This window comes from Diplotaxodon limnothrissa, linkage group LG3 (genome assembly GCF_057381915.1).
Source record: "Diplotaxodon limnothrissa isolate DT_005_m linkage group LG3, D_limnothrissa_male_GT1.1, whole genome shotgun sequence".
Lineage (NCBI taxonomy): Eukaryota > Metazoa > Chordata > Actinopteri > Cichliformes > Cichlidae > Diplotaxodon > Diplotaxodon limnothrissa.
In genome coordinates this window covers 7,947,147-7,973,804 of record NC_140598.1, presented here as the reverse complement: position 1 = coordinate 7,973,804, position 26,658 = coordinate 7,947,147, and the positions used below count along the sequence as shown (strand labels likewise).

The 26,658-nt window shown below is 42.1% G+C and overlaps 1 protein-coding gene across 1 annotated transcript; it reads left to right on the top strand.

The window, feature by feature from the left end:
• Positions 1 to 276: 276 nt before the first annotated feature.
• On the top strand, positions 277 to 25,204 carry LOC146634360 (protein NLRC3-like). Its single transcript, XM_085376996.1, has 8 exons — positions 277 to 520; positions 1,171 to 1,212; positions 4,519 to 4,668; positions 4,839 to 6,636; positions 7,556 to 7,729; positions 8,006 to 8,179; positions 24,480 to 24,526; positions 24,675 to 25,204. The coding sequence occupies exons 1-8, from the start codon at positions 277 to 279 to the stop codon at positions 25,202 to 25,204; spliced, it is 3,159 nt and encodes a 1,052-aa protein (XP_085233122.1).
• Positions 25,205 to 26,658: the final 1,454 nt, after the last annotated feature.

Sequence of the window (26,658 nt, the reverse complement as noted above, 5' to 3'; positions counted from 1 at the left end):
GCTGATGTGAATTCTTTGGGTGAATTCTGAGCTTTTTGTGGATACGTGTCCATATTAGCATTAAAGACCTGAGAGCTGGAGGGTTAAACGGCAGTTCACCCCCTTTGTACTGGGGGCGCTGGGGCTCAAGAGGTAAAAAGGAGACATTAGGGCTCAATAAAAGCTCTGAGAACAAAACCTGAACTCAAACTGCTCAAACTCTAAATATTCTAAATAAGTAAATACATTGGACATGTGATGAGATTCATGTTCTCTCTCATGTTTTACAGTTGAAAGATGGAAAAATCTGTTGAGGAGCAGTTGCTGAACATGCTGGAAGATTTGGGAGAAGAGGAGCTGAAACTCTTCCACTGGTACCTGGAAAAAGGACCCGGAGGTGATTTCACAACCATCAAAAAGAGCCGACTGGAGAACGCAAGGAAGGATGGACGTCATAGAACAGTGGATCTTATGGTGGAGACATACACTACTCGCCATGTAATGGAGGTGGCAGAGTTGATTTTAAAGAAGATGAATGAAGGTCAGTCAGAGAAAAAAGACATGACTCAGTGCAGTATCAGGACAACACTGTCACAGTTTATGGATGGAAAACTGAGGCTGTTTTAGTCTGAACTTTCAATTGTGTGTCTTTTCTCTAATAAATTTGTTTGAGTACAAATATTATATTTAGACATCTTGATGCATGCTCAATCATGCAGGTAAGTAAATCTCCAAAAGTTGATTTGTTTTTCATCTGAATGTAGCGTTTTCAGTGGGAGAAACATTTCGTACATCTGTCACCATCTTACATGCTGTGATTGCAGCCATTCCCCAACTCTCTGTGAATGGGACTCGTGGCCATTGATCAGTGGTTATTGATCAGTGGTTGTTGATCAGTGGTCATGAGAATTTGCTTAATTACGATGAAGACACTGCCCTCCCAGCCCATTGTTCCTTCAGTGGGCTGGTTTCAGTCAATATCCAAATGTACTGTTTATAAGATTGAAACCTGCAGTCAGCTGAGACTGAAGAAGTCACTTGGGTGAGTGACGACACGTTTCTCCCAGAAAACACTACGTCCAGATGAACAGAATCAACTTTTGGAGATTATATTTAGAGTATTTTGAAGCCATGCAGGTCTTCATTGTTAAACAAACAGTTCCTTATTCATGGTGCACTTTACTCCAACAGGGAAACCCTCAGCCCAGGCATCTTCATCCTGTTTATCACAAGGTAATAATTCCTTAGTTTGTCTCAGGAGCCATTGGTAAGGTAGAAACACATGAAGCCTGCACTGACCAATAGGAACTTAGGTTGTTTCCATGTGGTATCTCTGTATCCTCAGCTCTGCAGTGTAACTAAGCTCTGAGCCCCAGTTAATGAACAGTTGCCCATAAGTATAACAGCAGTTACCTACCTACTATCTTTAATTATAATACACTTTAAAACAGCCATAGGTGACACAAAGTGCTGTACATTGATACTAAATAATAACAATACATGTGATATAAAAAAAACAATAAAAAAGGTCAAATAACTAAAACAGACCGAGTCTCACTGGGTCAAAAATAATAAAATGGGTTTTAAGATGTGTTTTTGAAGTAGACAGTGAAGGGGGCTCTCTAACATGTAATGGCAAGTTAGTCCATAACTTATGAACAATGATAGAGAAGGCTATCTGAGTGAGCTGGTCAGCTGACTGATGAGGTGTGTAGGCATGAAGAAGGTAAGGCAGGGCAAGACTGTGAAAAATGTAAAACTAAACACAACAATTTAAAAATGAACTCTAAAATATACAGGCTGCCAGTGGAGCGAGGCTAAGACAGTGGTAACATGCTCTCTTTTATAGGTTCTTCATGCAGCGGTGTTTTGAACCAGCTGAGCATGTGAGAGTAATGACTGACTCCCACATAAAGTCAATCACAGTAGTCCAGATGGGATGAAATAAAAGTATGGATCACTGTTTCAAGGTGCTGCCTAGAAACCACATGTTGAATTGTGTGTATGGTTGTGTGTGTGAGAAATAAAAATGTTGAATTTGAAAGAAAACATTTCACTGCTGTCAGTTGCCTAAAATAAAAAACGCTATACTTTGAAAAACTAGACAACAATTATAATTTACTTTCCAGTTTAAAATCACTCTCCAAATTAAACCCAAGGTTGGTAATAATTAGGGCTGGGTTTTTATAATCGATTTATCGATTAAAATCGATTCTGGCTTGGATAACGTGAAATCGATTCATTAAAATCCTGAATTGATTTTTTTAATCTAAATTTATTTTGCCCGAAACGCCAGAATCTCAGGTGAAACCTCACAAAATTTCAACAACCACCAAACAGCTAAGACAGTAAATGAGAGCAGGAACACGGATTCTGCACAAAGACGTAAACACACAGCGCGGATCAGAATCAGTGAGATGTCGCCTTTCTGACCTGACGGCACGGACACAGTCGGGGCTGAAAGCCGACAGCTCGCTGATTCTGGTGTGTCGGCGGGTCCACGCTTTGTGTTCACGCCCTTTTGGTGCTGATTCTAAAGCTGTTAGTTTGATCTCTCTCCAAACAATACTGACCGAACCAGCAGCAACATAAACATCATTATATCAGTAAGGAAGCTGACTAAATATTAACTGATAATTTATGGCAAAGGGGTGGGATTAAATAAGTGTTTACTTCTTCCCACTCCCTTTCAACATGTAAATTAATCAGAACGTTTTTTTGTATGTATTTTGTATAGTATTTTTTTCTCTCTTATTTTCATTTCTAAATGTACCTGTATATTGTTCACATGTTGAACTAAATTACCAATCAATCAATCAATCAATCAATCAATCAATCAATCAATCAATCAATCATCATGAATTCCCTCTGACTTTTACTTTTACTTCATGCACAGCTCTCTCTCTCTCTGTACTTCAAGAACAGTTTCCCATCTAAAAATCTGTTTTCTGCATTATTCGCTTGCTTGTTACGCACAAGTCTACCGTTGTTTACAGCCTGTCTGCTGCTGTTTTTTTTTCCTTTTACATTCTTCCGAAAAGAAAACCTAATTTCTGCCATTCAATACTGAACAAATTTAAACTTTTTAAAATTATGCAAAACGCTCAGCCGTGTCTCTAATAAAACCGCTGTAACATCAGAGGTTCATATGTTGATTAATGGTTTTCTTTTGTTTTTGATGTACTGCAGAATATAAAATCCCAGTCCTGGAAAATCACCTTCATGTTTTTCTGTGTTTTATCTTCAGCTACTTTGACACAAAGGCATCTGTTGTGATGCTCACACCTTTGATAAAGTCTTGCGTGTGTCAGCTTCCTTTTTATAGATACAAAAATATGCAAATGTACTGATTTCTGACTGTCAAAATTTCCCAGATTCAATTCGAATCGAATCGAATCGAAATGAATCGAATTAAATCGAGTCGTGGATCGAATCGATTCGGGACCTTGTGAATCGGTATCTTCCCAAAGCAACAAAAAAGGACTCATATGGGCCACTAGGCCCAAACATTATCACTCTGTTTTGTTGCTGTGAGTGTTCTGGGAGAGTAGAGAAGCAGTATATATCAATCAGTCCATTTAAAATGTAAAGAAAGGGGGGAAAAAATAGTGATGGCCCTAAAATTAACACCCTGGTAGGCCACATGTCCAACAAGCAGCAGAAAAATCAGAACTAAGAAGGTTCACAGAGAAAGTTCTCTCTGCCAGATAATACCTAAAGCATTTAAGTTCAGTGCCACTAATGCCCACTAGGACATTTAATCAAGATATTAGAATATTGTGGGCTACTGTTTCAAAGGCAGCGGTCAATTCAATCAAAACCAAAACAATGTGGTTGTGGTTTTGCACTTCTAGGTACTTGTTTTGATGGTTTATTGTTTTAGTTTCAGTTTTGAGTTTTAAATTAAATGTAATCTTCATTAAGCTTTAAGCGATCCCACTGTCTCATACTTCCTATATTAGTTAATTTATTTTAACTTCTGTCTACCTGCTACCGACTTTTTGTCTAGTTTGGTTTTTATTTTTGACTGTTGATGATTACATTTACCTATTTATCATCCACTTTATCATCCCCGGTCAACCCTTAGTGCATAAGTACTCCTGACTTGTATATACTGGTATAATGATAAATCTTAATTCTTCTTGTTGTTTTTATAGTTTTTTTTTATCTAACAATATAAAGTTCCTTCAAGTGGCAGTTGTTGTAATTTGGGGATATAATTTGTAATTATATATTAATGTAATTTATGTCAAACATGTTTTCTTTTTTTCTTTTGTTTTTGCTAATTAGTTGATTTATTCTTGCCTCAGAGGATGTTTTGCTAAAATAAAAAATAAACAGGGCTTTGATGTCTACAAACTGTTTAAATATACAGAAAAACATTACTTTATCATGTGATGGTGAATTATTAATAAATACAAAAAAGGCTTCAGTTACACATGATGCTGAAAAAAAAGACAGACACACAAAAAACAAACCATGCAACAGCTTAATAATACTGTGATGGATCTGTTATTATGTTTTTGTTTGTTTTTCTAGAGTCATATCAAAAGTGTGAGCCTAAACTCGATTCAAAACAAATGAAAAAGTTCAACTATAATAATTCAAGCAAGGAGTCATTTGTGAAGATCACAGCAAACATCCTGAAGAGAATGAAGCTGAATAAGCAGGCTGATCATCTACTGAGCAGTAAGAAGATATCTGTAAATATATCAGCTAATGGAAAAACTAAAATTTCATAATGTTGCAAGAACTTGACCTGATTCTTCACAAGCACTTAATTTGGGCAGGAAAGAAATGGTCATGTACCCTTGATAAGTACTTAAATTCAATATATATATTTTTCTTTGTTTCTAAAGGAACTCACAGTGGACATTGTCAGCGTAACCTTAAATCCACCCTGAAGAAGAAGTTCCAGTGTGTGTTTGAGGGCATCGCTAAAGCAGGAAACCCAACCCTCCTGAATCAGATCTACACAGAGCTCTACATCACAGAGGGAGGGACTGCAGAGGTCAATGATGAACATGAGGTCAGACAGATTGAAACAGCATCCAGGAAACCAGACAGACCAGAAACAACAATCAAACAAGAAGACATCTTTAAAGCCTCACCTGGAAGAGACGAACCAATCAGAACAGTGCTGACAAAAGGAGTGGCTGGCATTGGGAAAACAGTCTTAACACAGAAATACAGCCTGGACTGGGCTGAAGGCAAAGCCAACCAGGACATCCAGTTCATATTTCCATTCACTTTCAGAGAGCTGAATGTGCTGAAAGAGGAAAAGTTCAGCTTGGTGGGACTTGTTCATCACTTCTTTACTGAAACCAAAGAAGCAGGAATCTGCAGCTTTGAAGACTTCCAGGTTGTGTTCATCTTTGATGGTCTGGATGAGTGTCGACTTCCTCTGGACTTCCACAAAACTACAATCCTAACTGACCCTAGAAAGTCCACCTCAGTGGATGTGCTGCTGATAAACCTCATCAGGGGGAAACTGCTTCCCTCTGCTCGCCTCTGGATAACCACACGACCTGCAGCAGCCAATGAGATCCCTCCTGACTGTGTTGGCATGGTGACAGAGGTCAGAGGGTTCACTGACCCACAGAAGGAGGAGTACTTCAGGAAGAGATTCAGAGATGAGGAGCAGGCCAGCAGGATCATCTCCCACATCAAGACATCACGAAGCCTCCACATCATGTGCCACATCCCAGTCTTCTGCTGGATCACTGCTACAGTTCTGGAGGATGTGCTGGAAACCAGAGAGGGAGGACAGCTGCCCAACACCCTGACTGAGATGTACATCCACTTCCTGGTGGTTCAGGCCAAAGTGAAGAAGGTCAAGTATGATGGAGGAGCTGAGACAGATCCACACTGGAGTCCAGAGAGCAGGAAGATGATTGAGTCTCTGGGAAAACTGGCTTTTGATCAGCTGCAGAAAGGAAACCTGATCTTCTATGAATCAGACCTGACAGAGTGTGGCATCGATATCAAAGCAGCCTCAGTGTACTCAGGAGTGTTCACACAGATCTTTAAAGAGGAGAGAGGACTGTACCAGGACAAGGTGTTCTGCTTCATCCATCTGAGTGTTCAGGAGTTTCTGGCTGCTCTTCATGTCCATCTGACCTTCAGCAACTCTGGACTCAATCTGCTGGAAGAACAACAAACAACCTCCAAGAAGTCTGAAACAACAGAATATTCAGAGAAACCCTTCTACCAGAGTGCTGTGGATAAGGCCTTACAGAGTCCAAATGGACACCTGGACTTGTTCCTCCGCTTCCTCCTGGGTCTTTCCCTGCAGACCAGTCAGACTCTCTTACGAGCCCTGATGACACAGACAGGAAGTAACTCACAGACCAATCAGAAAACAGTCCACTACATCAAGATGGAGCTCAGTGAGAATCTGTCTGCAGAGAAAAGCATCAATCTGATCCACTGTCTGAATGAACTGAATGATCGTTCTCTAGTGGAGGAGATCCAACAATACAGGACTTCAGGAAGTCTCGCCACAGGTAAACTGTCTCCTGCTCAGTGCTCAGCTCTGACCTTCATCTTACTGTCATCAGAAGAAGATCTGGATGTGTTTGACCTGAAGAAATACTCTGCTTCTGAGGAGGCTCTTCTGAGGCTGCTGCCAGTGGTCAAAGCCTCCAACAAGGCTCTGTGAGTAAATCTGTGATCATGTTTATTTTTAAAATGTTGATTAAAAGTGGTCATAGATTTCTTCCATGACAGATCCGTGTCCTAAAACCATGAGCCAGCGTAGTTGTATAGTATAAAAGAAAAAAGGAGAACTTTTGACCACAATATTGTAACTTGAATGAACTTTTGATACAGCCTTTAAACATAAAATTTATGAACAGAATCGGTGACAAAGGGCAGCCCTGGTGGAGCCCATCACCCACCGGACTTATTACTATCCAACTTATTGCCGGCTATGCCAACCAAGCTCTTGCAATGGTTGTAAAAGGATCGAATGGCCTGTAGCAATGGCCATGAAATGTTTCTCAGTTTTATTATTTTCAGTCACATCTGTTTTTGATTATTAACTGAATATTTTAAAATTCAGGCTTTTTATGTTATACAAAACATATTTTCTTATGTCTTGTATTGATTCTGAAGGAATAGTTTTCATCAGTATCGCAGATACCAGCCTGAATTTTACTTTGTATTGGATCAGGAAGGAAATCAGTGGCATCACACATCACTTACAGCAACTTCAGTACCTCTTCATTTTAATAAACTGGGGGAGGTGCACCAAGATTCAGTATGAGATAAAGAATTATTTTTAACTGTAAGGTTGGAGAAATCTGTTGTTGGAAATTGGAAGAACGGGTCATCTTAAAAATCACTGCATTGTAGTTTTATTCAGGCCCCTTCAATCTGTGATCGCTGTTGCTTTGCATTGTAAATGCTACTATTACAAAAGTCACAAATATTAGTGTATGTGTGTGTTATTGGGTAATAAACCAAAAGAACAGAATCTACCAGCACCTCACTGATTTCTGCTTAAAAACAACAAAAAAGCAATAAAGCTCTGATTTGTTTGGTTGATCTTGTCTCCCTTCCCGCTTGATTTCAGACTGAGTGGCTGTAACCTGTCAGACAGAAGCTGTGAAGCTCTGTCCTCAGTCCTGAGCTCCCGGACCTCCCGTCTGACAGAGCTGGACCTGGGTAACAACAACCTGCAGGATTCAGGACTGAAGCTTCTGTCTGCTGGGATAAAGAGTCAATACTGCAAACTGGAAACGCTGAGGTCAGATCAAGCGATATCGATTTTTTTTTTCATCAATTAACATCATTTAATCAATTTAATTTGGAAAAAATTAACATTGTGTGTATGTTTTGTTTTTTTAATGAATCCATGCAAGTCACAGTAAACTGCCACATTTGTCTTTTGTAACATGAGGCAATAAGGATTCCAGCATGTCCTGAAACAGTGTTGAAATATTGTAAATGTAGTAGCTCCTCAAGGCACCATGAATATACTTTAACACAAGTGTTTCATGTCTTCTTGTCATCCTTTCTTCAGACTGAGTGGCTGTAACCTGTCAGACAGAAGCTGTGAAGCTCTGTCCTCAGTCCTGAGCTCCCAGTCCTCCCGTCTGACAGAGCTGGACCTGGGTAACAACAACCTGCAGGATTCAGGACTGAAGCTTCTATTTTCTGCAGTGGAAAGTCCAAAGTGTACACTTGGGATTCTCAGGTCAGGATTCAGTCTTTTCTGATGATGATTTAAAACCTGAGTCAGGTCGATAAATGGCTTACTCATTTACAACAGACATGATTTGTTAAATCACCTTATATATGTGTGCTTAAGTTCTGTGCTGCTCTGATTTATTGCCCGTGCTGTCTTTCAGTTCAGCTTTGTCGAGCCTCTGGTAGGATTTCTTTTACATGACCTGTGTAAAAACAAACCAGGAAACACACATACGGGCGATCGTGGCTCAAGAGTTGGGAGTTCGCCTTGTAATCGGAAGGTTGCCGGTTCGAGCCCCGGCTTGGACAGTCTCGGTCGTTGTGTCCTTGGGCAAGACACTTCACCCGTTGCCTACTGGTGGTGGTCAGAGGGCCCGGTGGCGCCAGTGTCCGGCAGCCTCGCCTCTGTCAGTGCGCCCCAGGGTGGCTGTGGCTACAATGTAGCTTGCCATCACCAGTGTGTGAATGTGTGTGTGAATGGGTGGATGACTGGATATGTAAAGCGCTTTGGGGTCCTTAGGGACTAGTAAAGCGCTATATGAATACAGGCCATTTACCATTTACATTAAGCTGAAGTAAGATGCACAATTTGAAAAATGGGGCACAAAAAATGTTGCTGCTTTCTGGAAAGTGTGTCTAAGAAGACCCAATGGAGAAAGTGAAGAGAAAAATCAAAGATTAAGAAGAAGAAAATGGCAGAGGCAGTTTCTTTTGGACTGCCTGCAGATGGGGCGAGACTCTAGAAACAGGGATGATTGGAGAAAATGTAAAGAGGCCAGGAGATGAATACTCTGGTGTTCTGGGGATAGTGGGAGTGAGAGGGAGAGATGCCAGTAAATGATTTCAAGGATAAATTTCAGAGAATCAGAGCTAAGAAACCAAAGCAAGTGGGGAACTACAAACATGTGGACAGACTCATAATTAGGCCAAAGACACATTAAAGCAATTATTACAGGTTTAGAAACTGGGATGGATACTAAGGAGCTTAGCATGAATTTGCATTGAGGAAAGAATAGCAACGAGCATCAGAGGAAACAGTTAGGAAAACTAAAAGGATGTACTGGCAGGAATACTGCAGTACTTTAGGAAGAACTACACCAGTTCAGAATGTGTGGAGTACAGTTAAGAACATGAATGCAGACAGGAAACAACAGCAGTTGTTGTAAAGTAAATTCAAACTCCTTCATTAAATGCAGCTGGTTGAGTTGAAAACAATGGAGAATGATTGTGTTACGTTGTTTATTCTCTATAGAAATGGAGCAGAAGGAGTGCATGCAGAGCTGGACGTGGGCTGTATATACATGCGTGTATCTCTGTTGTCTGTGAGCAGAGAAAACAAAGCGCTGGAAATGTCCAGTGTATCATAAGCCAGCCAGTCCTGTTACTGCAATTCACTTCTTCACCAGAAAGTGTCACCATCAGGCTTAAACAGCAGTTTCCAGTCTTAATAGTGTTAATGAGCTCCAGGTAGTATGGATGGGAAAATGTAGAGATGCTGGGCAAACAATATGATCAAATCCACAGTGGAAATAATTGAAGTGATGACGGCAGATGTAGAGAACAAAAATGAATCATATTGAAATGTTAAATCAGGAAAATCCTGGAGAAAAGGATAGTTCTAATGTTCAGTTTGTAATGTTGAATTCAACACAGCTCTTAAATGCATAAAAATGGCTTCACCTGACGTCAGACTGAACAATCGGATTAGCTACTGATATTGATTTAACCCTTTAAGACCTACCATAGAACCAAGTCCGCCAGAGCTTATATTATATTTTTACATGCTGTAGAGCCATTTTTGGGAGCATTTCAAGTTGCTATACATCAATACAACCATTACAGTCTAAATTTTAATAATATGTATGTATTAAGTGCATAGTAATTACATAAATTGCAAAAAAGTGCAATAAACTACAAAAAAATAGAAAATCGTTTTTGTTTTTCTAACATATATTTCTAGTTAGAGAAATTTAAGAGGCTTATCCCTCAAAACTGTAAATACAAAAAAGTTGCACAAAATAGTTTCCCACCACAGGAAATTTATTTTGAGTGCCTTCATAGTTTTATTTTTGAAATACACCAATTTTTATATACTGCAGGAAAAACAACAATGAATATTATACTGCAACTTTGCAAAATAACAGCATATGCATCAAAATAAACTATTTCCAGCAGTGCAATATGAGTCCTAAGCATATGTGGAAGGAAACTGTAACCTAGGACAAGCTGATGGCATAGGATGTAAGTACAACTCCTCAGGTTTCATATGCAAAAAAAATTATTGCGCTAGCTCACGTGGTTACAGTGCTACCGGGATTTAAAAATAGTTGCGCAAAACAGAGTGTGCCCACTCTGACCAGTTTTAAAGGGTTAAAGCAAGAAAATATAGTATTAGCATTAGCTGCCAACTCCTATTCACCTAAAATTAACATTACCTGCTAATGGCAGTCTAGTTAGCATTAACTCCGCACTAATGTAATGCTAATTCACATCAAATAATCTTTAGCTTTAGCATTAGCTGCTAGCTTCAGCCTACCTAGCACTAGCTGCTCACATTGTTAAAAGGGAAGAGAAAACGTTATTAGCATTAGCTTGTAATAATTATTCACCCCTAATTAGAATTAGCCACTAATGCCAGCATACTTAGCATTAACTCCTCACATCGTTATAATGCAAATGATGCTAACTTGCATTAAATTAGACTGCTGTCATTAGCTAATGCTATTTAGCAGTAGCTGCTCACATTGCTATAAAGCAAAGGAAAACGATATGAGCATTAGGTTCTAATGCGTATTTGCCTTAAATTAGACGTAGGTGCTAATGGCAGCCTACTTAGCATTAGCAGCTCAGATGTTGTAATGCTAGGAAAAAGAGTGTTAGCATTAGTCGTTCACATTGTTATAAAGTTAAGGGAAATAGTGTTAGCATTAGCTACTCACATTGTTAAAAAGGGTTAGCATTAGTGCATAATGCTAATTCACATCAAATTAGCATTAGTTAATAACGGCAGCCTATTTAGCATTAGCAGATAATGTTGACCTTGGCCCACTGGAAAAGTTCAGAACTAAAGATTTAGGAGTGTTTCTCGATAGCTCTTTCTCATTTGGGAAACAAATAAATTCTGTTATTAAAACCAGCTGTAAGGTTTATATTGTTGATTGTCATTTATGCTTAGAAATATTTACTCATATATGCTTAGTTTTATAATCGATTGCATGATGATAGAGGTTTGATCCTTAGTAGTCTGTAAAGACTCTGTGTGCCTTCCAGAGTGCTCTGGCATGCACACACCACTTGGGGCCATGAGAGAGGTCGTACCCTCTCTTACTGATTTATGGTGTAGGACAGGGGCCTCAAACTCAATTTAGCTGGGGGCCGCTGCAGGCAGAGTCTGGGTGAGGCTGGGCCGCATTAGGTTTTCCACAAGAAAGGCATGGTTAAGAAATTCCAATCTTCTCAAATCTCTTTATTTTTATTTTTCAACACAAAATATAAAAAATAAATAAACAAATTAGAATTAATAAGAAAATAAATCAATCTGTAATACATAAATAAAATAATAATAAGATATTTTTAGTCAGTGAACTTATGTGTTTTTTTTCAGTCTTCTATATCTGCTGTATTTAGATTGAAATGTCTGTATTAACAGTTCTATAATCTTCTTCTGAACATGAATGGAACACTGTAGAAAATGAACTGTTCTTCTGAACATGGCTTCTCTTGCCTACTCCTTGCTGCTAGAGACCTGGCAGCGTTTCCTCTTGCATAGCCGAGTTAGCAGTTAGCAGTTAGCACAGGAACACTAACTCCATCCTTCTCCATTAAGGCTTCACTTCTGCTCTCAACTCAAAAAGTCTCTTTAATACATTTCCCCTGCTGAGCCAACGTACCTCAGTGAAGTCGAGCACATCCCCATATTCTGACTCCATTTCCTCTAAAAAAGCACAGAACCTTCGGTGCTTTAAGCCCCTGGATCTGATTTGGTTGATGCATTTCACAACAATAGACATCACATTGTCAAACTTCAGGCATTTGCTGAAGGACCTGCTGATGGATGATGCAGTGCAGAGCAATGGCCTCCTCCACGCCTTCCTCTTCCAGTTTGTTTTGTGCCACCAGTCCATTTTCCCTCCCTGTCATTGATGGCGCTCCATCTGTTGTTATTCCAACAAACCTCTTCCATGGCAAACCAACATTCTCAATGGCATCACACAGCTTGTAAATATCTGCTGAGCGGTGGTCTGGCCATGCATTGGAATTACTGTGAGCAGCTCCTCCATCACTTCAAAACTGTCATCAACACCACGGACATACATTGGGAGCTGGGCAGTGTCGGTGATGTCTGTGGTCTCATCAAGAGCGACTGAGTATACACTGAAACATTTGGCTTTCTCACACAGTTGGTCATAAATGTCACTTGACAGGTCAGAAATGCGATCTGCTGCGGTGTTGGCAGAAAGGCTGATGTTGCTAAACTGACCTTTCTTTCCCGGACAGACTATATTTGCAGCCTGCAATATGCACTTTTAGACAAATGCACCTTCTGTGAATGGCTTCCCTGCTTTAGCAATCATCTCACTAACCACGTGGCTCCGACTGCTGCATTATTCTCTTTGGTTGCTTTCTTGGAGAAATCTTGCTGCCTCAGTAGATCTGTTTTAAGACTGGCAACCCGGTTCGCTCTCTCGTCTCCCTGGTATTTTGCATCCACCTCAGCATGTCTAGTTGTGTAATGACGTTTCAAATTGTATTCCTTGTGCAGCGCAACTTTCTCTGTGCAAATAAGACAGGTCGGGGTGCCCCTGTGCTCAACAAAGAAATATTGCATTTCCCACTTTCCTGAAATTGTCGGTGCTCATCACCAACCTTTCTCTTCACCGCAGGCTTTGAAAAAGACATGTTTGGGGCTATGTGACATTTATAATTCTACTTGGTGTCACTGTCGCATTGAAGTTTCAATCAAGCGTTTAGCCGACGGACGTGGAACGTCTCAACGCGTAGAGAACGTCATTTCTGCTTCTTTTTCTTGCAACCGTAGCACGGCGATCGGCAGATAAAAAGCCGGTAGCAGTCTCTTTTGTTTTTACGCTCGATGTTCATGTCTTTCATGACGACACGAACACCGTGGCGTTTGCAGATGGTAGAAAGTGCAGGGATATCGATGGTAAATAAATGGTAAATGGCCTGTATTTGTATAGCGCTTTTCTAGTCCCTAAGGACCCCAAAGCGCTTTACACAACCTGTCATCCACCCATTCACACACACATTCCCACACTGGTGATGGCAAGCTACAATGTAGCCACAGCCACCCTGGGGCGCACTGACAGAGGCGAGGCTGCCGGACACTGGCGCCACCGGGCCCTCCGACCACCACCAGTAGGCAACGGGTGAAGTGTCTTGCCCAAGGACACAACGACCGAGACTGTCCAAGCCGAAGCTCGAACCGGCAACCTTCCGATTACAAGGCGAACCCCCAACTCTTGAGCCACGATCGCCCCATATCGAGCGCAAAAAAGGCGACTGCTCACGGCGCCGGGCTGTTGTTACAGGAGAAAGAAGCGGAAATGACACCGTGACATATAACAAATAACATCAGCTGTTTCTGATGTTAGTTGTTTTGACTGCTTTTACATTATATGTACTGTTCATGTTTGCTGCAATGCAAACGGAGTGATGCAAATAAAAACATCGAGCCACAAATTACGGTGCGACCCTATAATTAGTCTGGGTTACCGGGGACTGTTGTTGCCGATGAACAGGTGTCGCTATGTGACTGCAGACTAAATTGGGCTGCATTGAGTTCATGACTTTTCTTTTATCCCGCCGCCTACGCATCACTGTGAGAGTTAATATGAGATCTCTCTCTGTGGAAAAATAACTTTAAATCCCACTGACGTGTGTATAAATCTATATACGTATAATGTCCCGCTGGGCAGCAACTTAAAAAAACAACTTTTTTTGAAGTGTTGTGAACGCAGCGCGCTGGGGCGAATGTCGGCGTTTGCCCAACAGAAAGGAGGAAGCCAGCCAGGCACAGGAAAGAAAGAAACACTCCAGGGCAACGCTGCTGGAACTTTGACTCATTGAGAAATGTTTCCCTGCTTGCATCAAGCCCGGCTGGTGTCCCCTGAGATCCATATCCCACCCTGATTGGTGGGTTAATTCAGCTCCGCCCACAACACTGTAAAGTGTCATACATTATCAAACTAACATTACATTTTCATATTAAGGTGGGGCCAAAAACTATCGTCCTGCGGGCCGCAATTGGCCCGCGGGCCACGAGTTTGAGACCCCTGGTGTAGGAGGACACCTACTCTGTGTCTGGTTAAGTATAAGAGCCCTTTGTTAGGGGGACCGCTGGACTCTTAGCACCAGCTTTGGGGTCACAGGGTCACATCTGGAACACACACACACACACACACACACACACACACACACACACACACACACTATGCACAGACTGGTACTCTTTGTTCATACCTGTGTAAGACGACATATGTTAATGAACTTGTGCATATTCATGTTGATAGGTTTGTAGCTTGTACCTATCCGCTGGAACGTTGAAGACAATATAATTACACCGCAAAGCAAGACACGAAGTAGGCAAGCTCTTCATGTTACTCGTGCACGGGAGAAAACCGAAGAGGCGCCGTTCCCTCGCCTGACCCGGTTGCTCTCGTCCGTTCTCCCGTACCACTGTTCTTTTATTGAGGTTACATGAATATGCATAAGTTCATTAACATATGACGTCTACATAGACACAAAGAGTACCTTGCCTGTGAGAATGTGTGTGTGTGTGTGTGTGTGTGTGTGTGTGTGTGTGTGTGTGTGGGGGGGGGGGGGGGGGGGGGGGGGTGTGTGATCTGTGTGAGGTCAAGATGTGACCCTGTGAAAACTCCCCAAGGCTGGCGCCTAGAAGTCCAGCAGATTTATCTAAACAAAAGGCTCTTATACTTAAACAGATATACGTGTGTTTGCTATACCATAAATCAAAGATAAACTCTCCTAGGGAGTATGTGATTTATACCAAGGATACTCTTCTAGAGGAATGAATGCACTTCCTTCTACACAGAGTTAATACAGACCTCCTATGCCCTCCTGGGTTTTAATTGCACCTTAGAACACACATGCATCAACACTACAATGAGCGGGTGGAGGGAGGTTTGGAGTCTTCTCTCACCCCCATTCTCTGCGGCCTACTGGAGCGGGGGGGCTAGGAGGAGTGGGCCGTCCGACTGCGGTCTGGGGCCTCCCTGCTGCTGCGGAGTCGGGGCGGTCTGCCTCTCCCCACCGCAGGGAAAAGGGTAACACCACCTGGGTCTGGGTGCAGTTCCCCCCTCCAGGGGCAAGGGTACCTAGACCCGGTTAGTAGAGTACGCTTGGGGAGTGTGATCGTGTATACAGCGTCCCTTTATGTCTGTCTCCACGTCGGTTGAGTGTGAAGTACATATGAGAGCATGAGGGTGGGAATGGATGTTTGTGTCTGTGTGTGCCTGTATGTCTGTGTCTATATGTCAGGTTGGGTATCAGACGCCACCTCTCTGGGGACATCTCGGGCCCTCCAAGGTTTGGAGGCCTATCTCCACCCACCACCACTTCCCCTGCCGGTGGCGGACTCCCTCAGGTATCGGTGCGTTGGTGGTTCTTTGTATCTGGGGGTGGGCGTCCGGGTACACACCGGCTCACTCCTTGGCGGCCGCTTATTGGGGCTCGCTCGGGCCACTTCGGAGGTGGGGTGCCCCCGGCCTCTCGGCCTGGGGCTCGGTCACTCAGGCACAGCTGGCTGCCGGCGGAGCTCACGGGCGCGTCACTGCAACTCCCCCTGGCTTCTGCTCCGCGGCTGCTGAATGAGCCCTCATCTGGGACTCTCCTTAGCTCTTACTGGGACAGTGGCGCGGCTGCCCCTCTGTGGGTCTTCCTTGGTCTCTTGTGTTCTGGGGGCCTCTGGATGTCTGGAGTTTTGATCTCCTCCATACCTGCTTGATACCATAAAGGACAGGACTGTGGCTCCCCACACTCTCTAGCAGATCATTACATGAAGGAACCTTTGGAATGCAAGCATGCTGATCCACACAGGTATGCACACAGGTGTACACATGGGTATTCACAGACGCGGACTACAGCTATCTTGGCTGCTGCCTCAAAGCACACTGTGCGCTGTCTATCTTGCGTGCTGCACAATATCGTTTATTATTTAGTAACTATTGATATCTATGACTAGCTAGTTTATTGTGATGGTGCTTTTTTTTTTTTTCTATTATTATGTTGCTCTTTGTTGTTTGCTGTCTCCCCTGTTTTTTTTGTTTTTCTTTCTCTCCATACAGGTGACCCAGGAGTTTGTTTTTTTTTGTTGTTTTTTTTGTTTGTTTGTTTTTCTCTCTTCCCCCCCTTCTCACCGTCTCTTCTCCCCTTTGGTTTTCTTTCTTTCTCTCCCCCTCTTTCTTTCATTCTTTCCCCCTGTCCTAAAAAAAAAAAAAAAAAAAAAAAGGATGACAAAGGATTAACTGAAGCTCCGCCATCACGTGATGTCACATGCTGCTGTTTCTGATGTCACTTCCAAGAAAAAAAAAAAAAAAAAAAATACAGACCTCCTTTAAGATGAAACATTCTTTCAATCTACAAATGATTATACACTTCTAAGCATATATGAGTAAATGTTTCTAAGCATAAATGACAATCAACAATACAAAACCTATCATTCCCCCCTTTTGACCTTTATGCTAGAAAAGTTCCCAGTTATGAATACCTCATGTCTGACAGTTTCAATGCAAACATTGTTATATTCAGCATATGTCAAATCACCCTAAATTACTGTAAAGATACACAGTTTAACAAATGTATTAGCAGTTATCCCATTCATTGAGCTCATCTCATGGCAAACTGCATCTTACGAGCAACCAAAGAAATTGTTAATTTAATAGTGAAAATAAGAAGGTAACATTTTCAAAAACATCTCAGCTTGGTAATGCTTCCTCCGGGTGTGCACATCACATGTCTCTCTGCAGAGTGGTTTGAGTTCTGCAGGGCGTCATGAATGTCTCTTCCAGTTGTTTCATTGTCCATAGGACCAGAGTCCAAATGTATGTAGAATAAACATTCAAACATACCAGTTGGTTTTGTTGTTTGTCAACATGGGTCTCAGCTATTTACAAAGCTGCAGACCTCTCAGCACTCTAGTTTTATGGCCTCCCATTACCTCACTTCAGTCCTTCATCCTGCGAGGGGGATATTTATGACTCCTTCATTGTCCACGCTCTGCAGAAAAACACTTCTGTGGAAAGGGTGCAGGGTTCCGTTGTCTTACTGCTGTTATGATCCCAGCAGCCTTCAGAGTGTCATCGTATGCACATAGGAAACTGCTGTCATCTCCACCATAGCTTCTGGTTCCTGTGCTTTCACAGAATCATGATGTCATCCTCGAACTCCTTCTGCGCTGTCGATGGAGCTTGGCACGCTCCCCTCATCCCTCGAGTGTTCATGTTCCAACGCTGCTGAAGGTTTAAGGCAGAGCACGTCGTACACCTTAGTTGTCTTCCTCAGCGTCAATATTGAATCTTTCATTTTATTTAAAATCTCCTGGAAGCTCAGTAGCACAGCTCTCTGTGTCATGTCTGCTGTGCTGAAGATGATCTCTGATCCTCCTGAAGTCTCTCCTGGCCTCAGCTCCCATCCTGTGGACGATCCTCTCAGGCACTCCTTCTCGTCATGGATAGTCCTGATTTTGGGCCTGCTGGATCTGTCTCAAAACACTCAGCTTCTCTGCCTTCCTCCTGGTTCAGCTGATTTCATGATGGGCCCCAACCAGCTTGACCTTTGACCTCAACCACTGCCTGGGCTATGCCTGGAATGTTTCTCGCTTCTCACTGCTGCACCTGTATTTCAGAAAAACTTCTATTTGGAGAGCATGTCAACAATCATCAAACCACATTCTTTAGTTCAGTGAACTTCACTTATAGGCCATCAAGCCTCATCTAAACATGGATGCACCACTTGCATAGATTTAATACTTGTAAATAAACAGCTAATCACACAAATCACTGCAACAATAATAGTAAACATTGTTTAATGTTAATTCTGGACCCCACCTCTTGACGCATGGACAACCATGCGTCAACTCACCAAACCTGGATCCCTGTCTTAAAAACTGGCTCCACCAGGAGCCTGCATACACAAGATCTGGAAATAAAATCAAACTTCACACGTATAAACAATTATTTCAAAAGAGTAATAAGCATTCAGCACGGGCAAGACAAGTGTCATGTGCAGGTTTTCTCAAATCATTAAATCACTATTGTTACCATAATTTGCCCCAGACATGGATCATCCCATGTACTCAGTTAACATTAATGTAATCAGTGACTGCCCTTAAGCAAAGTCACTCCACTTATATATTACTATGGGTTCAAAGTGGCCAGCTAAGAGCCCATATTCAACTTTTCCATAAACACCGTAATCTCTTATTTGTTTTACTCATGCCACTTGTCCGTTTCAGCTGAATCCTCCACAGTATTCTCAAAGAAACAAACATTAGCAATACACACTGACTGTGGTCAGACGGAGGTCAGACACAGGTCAACAGGTTCCAGAGGTGCCATAAAAACACCATAAAATCAACCATCCATTGTTGTGGAAAATATGTTATTCATATCATCAAAGTAACCGTCACATTTTCCCAAAAACACAATGTAACAGCATCACCACTCATAACCTGTAAACACAGTTTTCCTCACACATAAACCCAAAAATCCTGTAGTAGGAAAAACATCAACCAGTTGTCCTGGTATAAATCATGTGATCAAACCACATGAAGAACTGTAATGCTGTAGAAAAGAAAATGCAAATGTTAGCGCTGCGCAGATGTATACAATTTCTCACAGTTTCTTTTACCAGTCAGTCAGCTTTCTTTCCTTTCACTCACGCATTCATACATTCATTCTTTCTTTCTTTGCTGATAGTGGAATCGATTGTCGCATTTAGTTTCCACTCTCAGCAAAATGACGTCATTTCAAAAAAGAAAAAGAAGAACTTTAGTTTGGATTACATCGCTGGATCCTTTTTAGGCCGGGACTTTCATTTAATATTGTCCCAATAAGTGGCTTTCTCCAGAACCCATTTTAATGTGGAGAAAATGCACTTGTAACGGCGTTCTCGACAGGTCGTATAGCACTTTTAATTTCTGACGTGCAGATCTGCTTAAAGAAAAGAAATAGACAAACAAAATCAGTGCCTGTTCAAAAGATAAAAATGAAAAATAACAGAGATTATCAAACCAAACTCTCAGTGCTCTGTAAAAGTATCAAAATAAAAAGGCCTTGTTGAGTCATGACACAAACTCCTCATCTCAGGAGGGTAAATCATACCATTAGCATGGTTTATTATACCATCATACTAATCGGCAGGCTCGACTTCACAACAGAAGAAAAATCATCAGCTAGATTAACTCCAAATCAACCATCAGCTGCACAAAACACAACATAACCCTAATGTCATATTAGCTATGAGTTTAATCACCAGGTCTGTGCTCTTCACTCATTTAGGCCACAGATCTATTTTATTCAACTTTCCTTTTTCCTTCATCATAAAACATGTGACATGCTGTCATGCACTTCACAAAAAAAGTTTGTTCTGACGTATTCAGAGTTGTGTATCTAAATACAAGATTCACTCGCACATCAAAACAGGAAACTCAGTGTTTTAGAGTCTCTACTCAACACACAACAAGCTCCAACACATCTCATTCACTCGTGCTAGAATTCAGTCACCTTTCATTAATCTAAAACCGATCAACTAATTTGCATATCAGCTATTAACCCACTAAGTTGACAGGACGACAGGAAAGCATGTTCAAAATATTATCACAAAAGGCAATTTCCCTCATACAGTAAATCACTTGCTGCATCAATCAAGCAGGAAGCTTCTCCCAATTTACCATTTTAACATTAAATTTATTGTCTGATCACTGATTGGTCAAACCAGGATCTTTTTTCCCACAAAAGTTAAATTGTTGTCCTGCAACCTAGAGAGTCAATTTTTTTTTCTTTAGGATAAATTCAGTATTTGATAACAAGTGTCTGCTAAATTGACACTATTTTACACTGATGAAAGATAACAAGCTAATTTTCATTGCATGGGTGTTTGTGTTATTAGGCAGGTCTAATGCATGTCTGTGGAGCTGTATATCCAGCAGAGCATGTAATGTGCTATGAGTTTCACTGGTCTTTACATCACACGAGGTGACTTGGACAAGATGATAAACAGACTCACACACTTAAAATGTTGTCTAATCTTCATGAGTTATTTTGTGTTTGTATTAGTAGGGTTAATGCATGTTCTGTTTTTATGTATCCTTTCATGTACCTTCCCCCCTTTTTTCTGAAACAAAACTCCGTTCACTCCAAATTTTGTTTCAGAAACATCTAAATGAAAAACTCTGTCATAGTCAGGCACAGCTAAACCCCAAATGCTTGCAGGCTACCATCGGCAACCACACTGTGTGTTGTTAACCCCTTCTACAAATGCCCTCTCTTAAAGTGTAACACTTTGTGTATGATTTTTTTTTTATCTCTGGTGCATATTATCTGTATGTGTCGTGTCACTTTCCATTTTTTCTAACAGTACACTTGCATACCTCAGTGCTTGTCTTCCTCCCCCTTTTGTGGTGGTCTGGACACTGTGTCAATCCTCCACTTCCAGGCAGTCGCTTGTCTCCCCGAATTCCTTAACCTAATTTGATTGCCCACACTAAAACAGCAGCCTCAGTCCTCCTCTGCTCCTTTCCTTCTCTCCCACTTTTCAGTCCAATGGCAGTCAGCTTTTTCAGCTTTGTCCCGTGTCTCTCTCTTTGTCCCACTGTCTCTTTTATTGCCATCTCACTCCAAACATGGCAAATGTCAAACTCAGACAGTCTTCTCAAAAGTCCTTCACACACAATGAGGTTGCAGCTGGCTGGAAACGCATCTCCATCCATCCAATCTAGATGGTGGTTCTTCTCTTTCTGATGCCGTTTGCCCACAGTGCTGCTGGACCTCTCTGCTCAGAACTCTGGTATTGTCTCTTGGACTCCTGTCCACTGTTGATGTTCATGCTCGTGCTTCTGAAACTGCACTCGGTGTCTTCAGGGAGAGATTAGTTTCCTTGGAGCTTGCTTGTTCGGGATGAGGACGGGAAGCTGCAAAACAATTCAGCCAAAAAATTCTGGCTGGGTGTTTTCTATTTTTTCTAATGATTTCAACCTATAATTTTCTTCCGACTGCTGCCCGTGGAGAATTGATCCAGGTCCGTTCCCCACCTGTAAACGACAGACTGAGAGACTTTCATTATTATCCTCACTGCTTAATCAACACACATCTCTCTCTCTCTCTCTCTCTCTCTCTCTGTTTTTGTGAACCGTCCTTTCTTAAAAGCAGAAAATAAGATTGTAGTTGTTCTTGGTTGATCAACACAAAACCTTTTTCCTATGATTATTTTTCATCTACAATGTAAATTTTGTCTCTTTTTCACTCTTTTTTGTTTGTATTATTATTATTTTATTTTTTTAAATAGCTGGTGATCTGCAGTATCACCGCTCTCACAATCAAAAACAATTATTTTTACAAAGCGCACAGAAACACTTTGATGTCAAACACATTCACACTCACTTTGTCATCTGCATAAATAAATCATATGGCTGGAGATATGTGCCATGGTGATCCATAGGCATGATCACACGTTTATTTAATTATTTTCAACCCAACAAAACAAATAAACAAAAACATGATGCTGATGCTACACACACACGAGTCAAGGTGCAGAAAAACTGCTCATGGAAACGCTGCACACTCATAGCTCTGTTTCCTCTCTTTGAGTAGTTCTCAGACAGCTCTTGATCTAATAATGTGTAGCTTGCTCATCAGCTCGGAAAAAAACTGCAACGCAACATCACACAGTAGTTGCGTGCTCTGCCCACAGCGGCAAAGTCTTACACTTTCACATTCAATTCAGCTTCTCCATCATGTACTTCTAGATGTTTCATACAGGGTTCAGCATATTAGTTGTTTTCACAGGCGTGCTGTATATCTCATCAATGGCTCATAATAAGACGACAGTCTTTCACACAGGTCAAGTGCCTCTATGCACTTCATTAGTTTAAATATTTGCCTATATCACTTCACCTCACATGTCATTGTACTGAATTTGAGCAACCACAAGCTTAATGTAGGTTACTTTTAACAACTATCCACCTCAATTACGTCTATGGTCTGACACACAGGCTGTTGTTGATCAGGGCAAGCTAAAGAGTTAACATTTTGTGTCAGCAAGGGGTGGAGGGAAAGCCACCCACCAGAGCATAGCTGCTGATGCGGGATGGCCTTTTCCACACACTCCTGGCTGCTTAGGAAACCATGATAACAACAACAGCTGCTGACGTCACACACCACGCGTTCTGCTCCGCACACACTCACACATAACAACAACAACGAAACGACGACGAAAATGACAATAACACAAAATAGGCCTACTGTCCAGCACAATCTGGACCCCGCGGAACCTCTCAACACCCCACAAAGCAGCGGAGAACCAAAAAAGTTCGAACTGCGCAACTCTGCGACTTAATGCTTCTGTACAAAAAAAACCCACTAAGCGGCTTTGTACATCATACCACTTAGACGGCGAATTTTAGCCCCACTGAGCGGCCACGGACAACACCCCACTGAGCGGCGAAGACGTAATTTTAGCCCCACTGAGCGGCCACGGACAACACCCCACTGAGCGGCGAAGACGTACAGTTATACAGTTGGACTCTAAACTTACTCGGTGTTGCTTAGCGTGTAATATCCGCCTCGAATCCCGCCGATCGCCATTCATCGAGGAGAAAAGACAGACAGCGAATCCACAGGAACTTCCTGGCTGACGTCAGTCTTTCAGCGTGTCCCTTCTCCCCTCGGTGAATGCGATTCCAGGGATCCGGCATCGAAGGACCAATTAATGATAGGTTTGTAGCTTGTACCTATCCGCTGGAACGTTGAAGACAATATAATTATACCGCAAAGCAAGACACGAAGTAGGCAAGCTCTTCATGTTACTCGTGCACGAGAGAAAACCGAAGAGGCGCCGTTCCCTCGCCTGACCCGGTTGCTCTCGTCCGTTCTCCCGTACCACTGTTCTTTTATTGAGGTTACATGAATATGCATAAGTTCATTAACATATGACGTCTACATTCACACAAAGAGTACCTTGCCTGTGAATGTGTGTGTGTGTGTGTGTGTGTGTGTGTGTGTGTATGTGGGTGTGTGTGTGTGTGTGTGTGTGTGTGTGTGTGTGTGTGTGGGATCTGTGTGAGGTCAAGATGTGACCCTGTGAAAACTCCCCAAGGCTGGCGCCTAGAAGTCTAGCAGATTTATCTAAACAAAAGGCTCTTATACTTAAACAGATATACGTGTGTTTGCTATACCATAAATCAAAGATAAACTCTCCTAGGGAGTATGTGATTTATACCAAGGATACTCTAGAGGAATGAATGCACTTCCTTCTACACAGAGTTAATACAGACCTCCTTTAAGATGAAACATTCTTTCAATCTACAAATGATTATACACTTCTAAGCATATATGAGTAAATGTTTCTAAGCATAAATGACAATCAACAATACAAAACCTATCACATGTAAGCTCAATAAAAAGCAGTGTTACGAGGGAGCAGACGAGAGCGACTGAGGTCAAGTGAAGGAACGGCGCTGTCACAGTTCTCTCCCTCATCAATTGTCTGGTTCCAGCGGTGGGTCTGTGCTAGACAACCCATCACCAGCTTCTTCCACTGGTCACCAGTACGTGGTAGAATCCACTTCCAGATCTGGTTGTCTTTAAATCTGTGAATGGATTGGCTCCATCTTATCTCTCTTTAACAAAAGAATCCAAGTGGAGCCCTCAGGTCTGCAGATAAGCAGCTTCTGACCAGAACTAGACGTAAAAACAGAGGTGAGCTTTATCGATGGCTGCAGCCAAACTCTGGAACAGTCGCCCTTCACATCAGGTCGTCACCAACACTGGACATTTTTAAAAGCCGGTTGGAAACACATTTGTACTCTGTAGCTTTCAATCCTGACCAGTCTTTATAGTCATTACTGTGTATGTTTCCTATTTTCTCTCTACTCTGTGCAGCACTTTGGCTCAACCTGTTTTTAAATGTGCTGATAAATAAATGTAGATTTCTTTGAATAAAACAGTGGAGCCGAGCTTTGAGCTCAGTGTGTAACAGTGTGTGTGTGAGAGCCATGTAATGTCCATGTGTGCATGCTGACTGTGCTGCTCTGATCCCCTTCCTCCTTTCAGGGTGGAGCCTGCTGGAGTCCGATGGTTGAGACCAGGTCTGAGGAAGTGTAAGTGTGTTTTTAATGGGATTCATGAAAACAAAGCAGCACACATTCAACCATCTTCATCATGTCAGGAGTCATCATCAAAGTGTCAATCAATGAACAGATGATGGATCAATAACTGCAGCTGGATTGTGTTTGTTCTCTCCATCAGATTCCTGTCAACTCACAATCGACACAAACACAGTGAACACAAAGCTCCAACTGTCTGACAACAACAGGAAGGTGACATGTGTGAAGGAGGTTCAGTCATATCCTGATCATCCAGACAGATTTGATGTTCATCAGCTGCTGTGTAGAAATGGTGTGACTGGTCGCTGTTACTGGGAGGTCGAGTGGAGAGGAGGGGTTAATATATCAGTGAGTTACAGAAGCATCAGAAGGAAAGGAGGCAGTGATGACTGTTGGTTTGGAAACAATGATCAGTCCTGGAGTCTGATCTGCTCTGATCGTGGTCCTCAGTCTGTCAGGCACAATAACAGACTAACATCCATCTCCTCCTCCTCCTCCTCTGTCTCTAACAGAGCAGCAGTGTATGTGGACTGTCCTGCTGGCACTCTGTCCTTCTACAGAGTCTCCTCTGACACTCTGATCCACCTCCACACCTTCAACACCACATTCACTCAAACTCTTTATCCTGGGTTTAGAGTCTGGTCTCGTGGTGGCTCAGTGTCCCTATGCTGAGTGGAGTGTAAAGAGTGTCTCCTGTTACAGAAACACTCTGACTGTTGAACAGATAGTTCAGTCTGTACATGTCTGTCTCTTTCACTCACAAACACGTTTTCAGATTCATGGATTCAATCAGTTGATGTTTGAAACTCTTCTAAATGATTCCTTGTAAACTTCTTCCTCTTCAGTCACAAACAAACAGGAAGTGATGTCACATGTGTTCCTGTCCACACAGCAGAATGAGTCTATTGCTGACAGTGATGTACAAACAGAGTGAGCATTTCTGAGGCCCAAAATAAACTGAGTAGTTCACTGAATGAACAATGGACTGTGAGCTCAGTTCCTTCATCATTAGTATGGATTATATATGTATATGTATTATATTAGTATCATATATATCAGGTGCTGCTGCTTTCAGTCATTGTGCAAATGTGCTGTTTGTAAGCTTGTAAAGCTGCAGTCAGCTGAGACTGAAGAAGTCACCTGATCAGTGAGCAAACGTTTCTGAAAACGTCCAGATGAACAGAATCAACCTTTTGGGATCAGCCAGCAATGCAGCATCATTGTTGTTCAGCTTCAGAGGTTTGCAGGAATGAACTGATGACCAGAAACAGCTGCAAAGTCCAAGAAAATACCAGCTGGAGTTCAGCTGCATTTGAAGAAGTCAAAGAAAAGTAAGGATGGCAAAGGGCGACGTTTTCTTCCAAAGAACTGAAAACATGGTCGACGCCTCATTAGAAGAATCATCTGGACATTTGTGAGGAACTCTAACCAAGAAAGCAACGTCACACAGATCCAACAGACAGTTTCCATGACTGCAAGTGTTGAGTGGAAAAATGCTACATTGCATTATTGCATCCTCTCACCACAGGAGGCGCTGTTGGCGCCACTGATTGCTGATCAGCTGTTCTCTGATGATCTGATTGATACTGTGAATAACGGGACTCACTGAACTCTGTGACACAGTGAAGATTACAGAGTTTAACTTCAACATCTGACTGACGTCACACAGACAGAAGGATGAACCAGTGAGGCACAGAACACAGTTACTGGAGATACTGGATCAGCTCCATGTGAACCTCTGATGGAGAAGCTGCTGAGCCAGAGAAACATCAGGACATGACAGCAGCTGCACTTATCTAACAACATGTAGCAGAGCTGATCTATGTTAGAGGATCTATCACAGCAGCTGAAGCCAAAGTCCAACACTGGATACCAGCTGAGCCTGTGCTGAGTGTAGTGTTACAGGAAAAGGGCAGAAACACTGGTAGCTCCCAGTGATGCTGACTGGGGCACAGAGCTGAATGATGCAGCATCAGGACACTGTTTCAGTCTGACTGACAGAGAAACCTGTAGCTGTATCTACATGTGAGGCAGAGGCCACACAAGCAGCTTTCTATGTTTCACAGTGACTGAGATCTTCAGTGGGGGTGGACATGCTCCTGTACAGACCTCTGAGGAGAACCAAG

Excerpts from the sequence above, each read along its gene's own strand:
- LOC146634360 (XM_085376996.1), top strand. The coding sequence starts at position 277 with ATGGAAAAATCTGTTGAGGAGCAGTTGCTGAACATGCTGGAAGATTTG. Across the intron at positions 521-1,170 it reads TTTAAAGAAGATGAATGAAG|GGAAACCCTCAGCCCAGGCA; the intron begins GTCAGTCAGAGA and ends TTACTCCAACAG. Across the intron at positions 7,730-8,005 it reads TGCAAACTGGAAACGCTGAG|ACTGAGTGGCTGTAACCTGT; the intron begins GTCAGATCAAGC and ends TCCTTTCTTCAG.